The sequence below is a fragment of the Trichoplusia ni genome, chromosome 20 (genome assembly GCF_003590095.1).
Source record: "Trichoplusia ni isolate ovarian cell line Hi5 chromosome 20, tn1, whole genome shotgun sequence".
NCBI classification, from domain to species: domain Eukaryota; kingdom Metazoa; phylum Arthropoda; class Insecta; order Lepidoptera; family Noctuidae; genus Trichoplusia; species Trichoplusia ni.
Window position 1 is genome coordinate 3947909 of NC_039497.1, and position 6000 is coordinate 3953908.

General features: G+C 38.9%; 1 protein-coding gene across 6 annotated transcripts in view; it reads left to right on the forward strand.

Annotated features, from left to right (window-relative positions):
• The window catches only part of LOC113503686 (glucose transporter type 1), a 65146-nt gene extending 59152 nt beyond the window's left edge, over nt 1-5994 (forward strand). For all 6 annotated transcript variants that reach the window (XM_026885740.1, XM_026885743.1, XM_026885744.1 and 3 more), the window contains 2 exons: nt 343-458; nt 1861-5994. In XM_026885740.1, the coding sequence (XP_026741541.1) occupies nt 343-458; nt 1861-1946 (202 nt within the window). In that variant the 3' untranslated portion in view covers nt 1947-5994. The remainder of the gene's footprint in view (nt 1-342; nt 459-1860) is intronic.
• Nucleotides 5995-6000: the final 6 nt, after the last annotated feature.

A 6000-nucleotide genomic window follows, 5' to 3' on the forward strand; every position in this document is an offset into this window, starting at 1 on the left:
ATTGATCGGACAAGTTAAACTTGTTGTAAACTAAGTATATTTGCTGGAGGAAAATGAACTATATTATTCTCGAAAAACATTTCAATCACGATATAAAGTTATGACTTTGTTACAATAGTAATGCAAATTGTAATTACGATCAACTGAACTAACTGACTTCTGGCTTGGCAAAAAAGTCATTAAAATCCACGATCGAATTAAAAAAAAACGACACGAAAAAGCAGCGCGTCCCAAACTAGAATCTAACCACATAGATATGTAGTTCAAAATTGTGTGCGCACGAGAGCCCCAGCCGGCTTGTGCCTGGTGCCGTGAGCGGGGATGATTGGAGAGTGTGTGCAGGGACAGTTTTCGTGACAGCCGCCTGTACGGCAGCATGCTGAACTGCGTGAACGCGCTGGAGCAGCAGCTGCCGCCGCCGCCGCCGCCCGCGCCCGCCGACGAGAAACACGACTCGCGTGAGTACACCGCTTACACCGCACCCCATCCGCGATGCCCACACGTCACTAGGCAACATACACTGTCCCTCTAGATGCGATAGGTGAGGAACTATAGCGAGGCCTTGACGAATAGAAGAAGGGAAAATGGACTTTCTTCCTTAGAGAATGAAGTCGAAAAGAATTTTCAGTCAGGTTGGGGAGAATGATCAGTAGAGGAACTATAGGGGCAGAAGTCATACTAATATTATAAACGCCACTTTTTAGTAAGGTTCGATATTTGTTAGTCTCTCAGAAATCAGGTAAAGGATATGGTCGAATTTGGTTAAAATTAATAAAATCTTTGATCATAGCAACGTCATATTCGAAATCTTCTTATAACTTAGTAAGAAGGTAATTCTAGAAGGTAGTCAGCAGAGCCTTTTCCTTCGGTTTCGTAAAATTTCATCAATATACCGAGGCAACAACAAGAAAAATGGTTAGGACTACTTAAAATAGGTTTTATGATTTTTTCTTTCTTTTCCTGTGGGCATCATTCGCACATTTATGTATCTTCCACGATTTCCAAACGATTCTATCATACTTGCTTCTCAACGTTTACTGTCATCTGTCTATACATTCATTTCAGAACGAGACTATCCTGAAATACATACATTCTGAAGTACTTCGTGTATTTGCTTTTGACGTTATTACAAACACTTTTAGTGTATAAGATTTTGAGTAAGGTGTCTCAAAATTGACGTTTTAGTTGCTCATTCATGTCCAAATTAAAACAAAGTTAGATTTGATTACAATTATAGCTACCATGACATATATTATGAAATAAGATTGCAATATTTGAAACTTAATGAGAATATTTTGTAGTTGAGAGTTTTTATGCATTTACAAAGTAGAGCAAATGATTTCTTGATTTGAATATGACCAGAAACTAGATGAGTTTCTAAAGCAGGTTTATATGACAATCTCTGTACGTATTCTTTAATATTATAAACGATGTTCTCTGGCGAAATGATTGCCACAATACAGGCAGTCCTCAATTCACAGCGTGATAATAAAATGACATCATTTCTGCCGACAAATCAGTGAGAGGAAATGTTCGTCATGTCCAGGATAAAAACAACCCTATATGCATTAGCTAGAAACCTTGCTTTAGTAACTCATAGTAAGGCTATGTATTAGTTATTAGGTCATCCCGCTTGGACAAGTTTAATGAGTACGAGCGCTGTCTCTGATTGCATCGCTCAAATGGAAATAGCAAGTCTGTCAACGTTGGTCTAGTGGTTAGTGACCCTGACTACTATACCGGAGGTCGTGGGTTCGATCCCCACCCAGAACAAACATCAATCCTTGCCAGCGCTTGTGATATGTTGTCTTGTGTTGGGGCTGTTGTCGTTGCGTGTGACATGAGCGATGTGGCTTGCAGTATCGGAGCAGTCGTCGGCTGGGGCGGAGGCGACGCGCGCGCCCCCCCTGCCCCCGCCCCGCTTCCCTGCCCCCGGCAACGTCTGACGCTGGGGGCGCGCAGCGCGGGCGCCCCTGAAGGCCGCCGCCAACTTCTTGTGTCATGGGCTCCGTGCCACCTACACTACCACACAACAAATGTTCTAAATCGATGTGATTAGCTATAAACGAAACTAGTCTATAAGTCACGGCGTAAATTTAAACATACATAGTTCTTTAGTCAACATTTTATGGCATAATTTATGAAAAAAAAAATGCATAAGTACCCTGTATGGTGCCGAGGTTTGCTGTACCCATTTCAATTTGACCTATTGAATATATGCGTTCAACCAAGAAAACAAGTCTATACCGCAATCATCAGCTCTTTTCAAATCGCTTGGATACATGGAAGTTGCCAGACTAAGTCGACAGTTTACACTTGTAATAATGGTTCCCGTGTTCGGGACCAGATCACTTATAAATGCACCTAGATTTGGTCGCGTGTGCGGGTCTCCTCACAGCCACCTCCGGAACACTTAAAATGGGTACGCAGCCCGCACTAGTACTGACGCGGCTGACGTCACACACACGTGCTGTGACTCTATTGTATTGTTGAGTTTAATATATTTTAAGATATTACGTTTGCACGGTTATCAGTTTACAAAAGTTCTGTTTGTGAATCATAATGATTGTTACATAGATACATTATTGTGATGTCGTATCCACGCGAGCGCCGCTGCGCGCTGGGCCGCTTGCCCACCGCTGGACAGACAGCTTCGTTGATCAGATGCAACAGTTTGCATTCGGGAATTGATTACAATATATGTGGAGAGTATATCTATACAGTGAATAGCAAAACATAATCGCGTTACATACGTTCTGTTGTCTTATATATATTATATGTTGAATTATTTCCTAGACTAAGAGATGATAAGAAACTAAATTATTATCTTTTTAATTGAAGAATTAAAAAAAAAATGAATAGCATTATAGTAAGTTATACAATTTTGTGGAGACTTTAATAAAGTAATGCTTTTATCTTATATGCCCCTAGAAAGAGAAAAAAAATTAATAACTTGTTAATTAGGTTCCGTAGTTACTACAGGGTTATAGTCAATTTGTGCGTCCGTGCGTCCGTATACTGCTCAATTCAATATATTAAGAGTAAGAGATCTGTAGTGTGACGTGATTGGTGCAGTCGGCACGGCCTAATGTTTGTGTGCGAGGAGATCTCACATTGACTGCAATCATAAAACGCAATAATTGGCTCAAATGATAGTCATCCTGTGTGTGGGGCCGCGCGAGGCCGGCGCGGGCCGGGGCCGCAGGGCCCGAGGCCGACTTAATTCTAAATTAATTATAAGACTAAAATATTTTCCCAATAAATAATAATTAATAATAATAACAATTTATAATTGTACAATTTGCAAGTTTGATTTTTAATTTATATCTAAGCAATAAGTAGTTGAAATGTAATTTTTAATTGGTGTAACATTGGACGTTTTTGTATGTAATGAGGACACAGTCGATGTTTTGTAAGTTATATTTTTATGGAGGATTGTTGTTGTTTCGTGAGCCGGGCGCCACACGATGAGATCGGAGCGCCCGGCGCCCCGGCGCAGGCCAGGCGCTCGTCGACTCGCTAATTATTTTAGATAGCAATAGAGACTGTGTCTCGAAATCTAAATAGTATAAATAATTAGAGTAATGCAACGTTTATTGTTTATTCCGATATTTCGGTGTTATTATAGTTTTACGGTCGAAAGCCCGAAGATTATTTTAAATTCGCGCAAAATTTGCACAATTGTAATCCTATTTACGCACAACACGTTTTGTTTACACGACACGCGAGCACAACAGCGGCCTGCGCGCGTACCTAGCGTGCCTGGCATGCGTAGCGTGCGCGCAGTGTCCCGCGCGCGTGTCTAACCCATTCCTTGGTTGTAACACCCGCCGTGTATAGTTTATCCTGTTAACAATGCCGTGTCACACTAGACTGAGATATATAAAAGGGACGTAAAATTATTTTACGATTGAAATAATAAAAGTCAATAAATAATAAAAGATTCAATAATTATACTTAAATGTAACATAATTCGTGTTATATATGTAACGTTTCGGGTCAGTGTGCGTCTTGATATTTTACTTACAACTCTGAAGGCTGTGATCACGTATGTGTAGTGTGTATACGCACACACGCATGCTACCACTGTATCATTAGGTAGGTCACCGTACTAACTGGTTAACATAATCATTTTCCGTTCATCTTCGGGCGAGCGATAGGGTGTAACTTGTAAATATATTAATGTAAGTACAAATTGTACAAGATTCAGTCGAGCCAATGCCGCGACAGCGACCCGCTTACCGAGACATCGTCTAAAGTGTTGTTGAATTTACAAATATTAATAGCTATCGATTTTGTTATAATAATACATTGTTGATAAGATATATACATAATATATTAGTCAAATTATAAAAAGAAGATATATACGTTACTGTTTTGAATGGGGTATTTGACTAAATCTAATAATATAAATATGTTTAGTCCGTCAGACAGATTCCCAAAAAATATTGAAAACGTATTTTTCAATTTATCACATCATTAAATAGTAAAGAAGATTAAAGGAACTTAACGTGATGAGATGTATATGAGTGGGGACCTCACTTGCTGGTGAAAAGGGTACTGGTAAGTGACGTCACACGAGATTTTAAATCACTGTGTACCCCCCAATTTTTGTTTACGAGATAAAATTAAAAATACGTTTTTAATATTTTTTGGACATCTGTATGATAGATTAAACAGTTCTTTGTCAGATACTCTATTGTTTAATTGTGCAAGGTGAGTCTAGACATTGTTTCGTTAAGCATTGGATCGATTGAACTTAGGAGCCCCCGCGATCACGACCGGCCTCTGCGAGAGACACGCTGACACTGCTATTGACAGGGGGGACATACAAGATTATTCCACAACCATAGCAACCGGGGTTGCCAGGTCGAAAAACCTTAAATCCGAACAGACAGTTCGGCCGGACATTTGGGCTTAAAAACCGGATATTATATTAGACAAAACAAATAGTTTATAAAATCAAGTCTTTTTATTTTCATTATAAATCTTTTTAATTTCTAATGAAGTACAAGTAAAATCTAAGGCCAAGTCAGACAAAATAAAAAAAGCCGAACACAGATTATTTTTACATTACAATCAATCGAAACTCCTTAATATGTCCGACTCTATCAGTTCTGGCCTGGCAACCCTAATTGCAACGTAAAATCTGCTATAACTTATAATAGAGATAAAGACTGTGGCATGCCTGTTATCTAATCACTAATTAAACTAGCATGTAACAGTACGTTTAATTTATCTCCCGATGATTTCGATCCCAACAATACATTTTGAAATAACTTTGTATACGATACTGCACAACTGACATGACAGTCGGAAAGTTGAATATTATAAGTTGTTAGACACACCCCTGTCTTATGTCCCTATGTTAACATCCTTCGCAAAGAAATAGACGATTTCGAAGAAATTTCAAATAGTTCCATTCTTAATTTAGCCAATTAAGGATGAAACTATGAAATTTAATTTTTTCATCCCATTTATTCGTCCTACCGTATACTAATGCATAAATTAAATGCCAATTTTTTGCGGATGGGAAAAAAATTTGCAGATTCCTTTTTGTTTTAAGTTCTTTACGTCTATGCACTGGCGAAGTTTACACATATTTGCGATAACAATGGGGTCTGTCGAAACGCATGTTTCTTTGATAAAAGCACGTTTGTATTCAACACGATTCACGAAGTACAAGGAACTGAAATAGTTAACACTGGAATTGATTTACTATAGCTTTATTTAAGGCAAACGTTATTGTTTACGAGGTAAATGCATATTGAAAACGAATGCATGTTTCGCAACTGAACGGGATCGTGTTGCCGGACTTTTCACTTCGACTGTTGATACTTAACTGTTGTGCAGATATCGAAAACTGTTGTTATATTGTATGTGGAGTTTTGTTGCCTATGTGATAGCGAAAGCCGTTTTCTGTAGAGGCTATATTCCTTGGCCCGCGGACTAGTTACAATTGTACAACGGTTCTGGACCCCAATTCTGCTATTTACAATG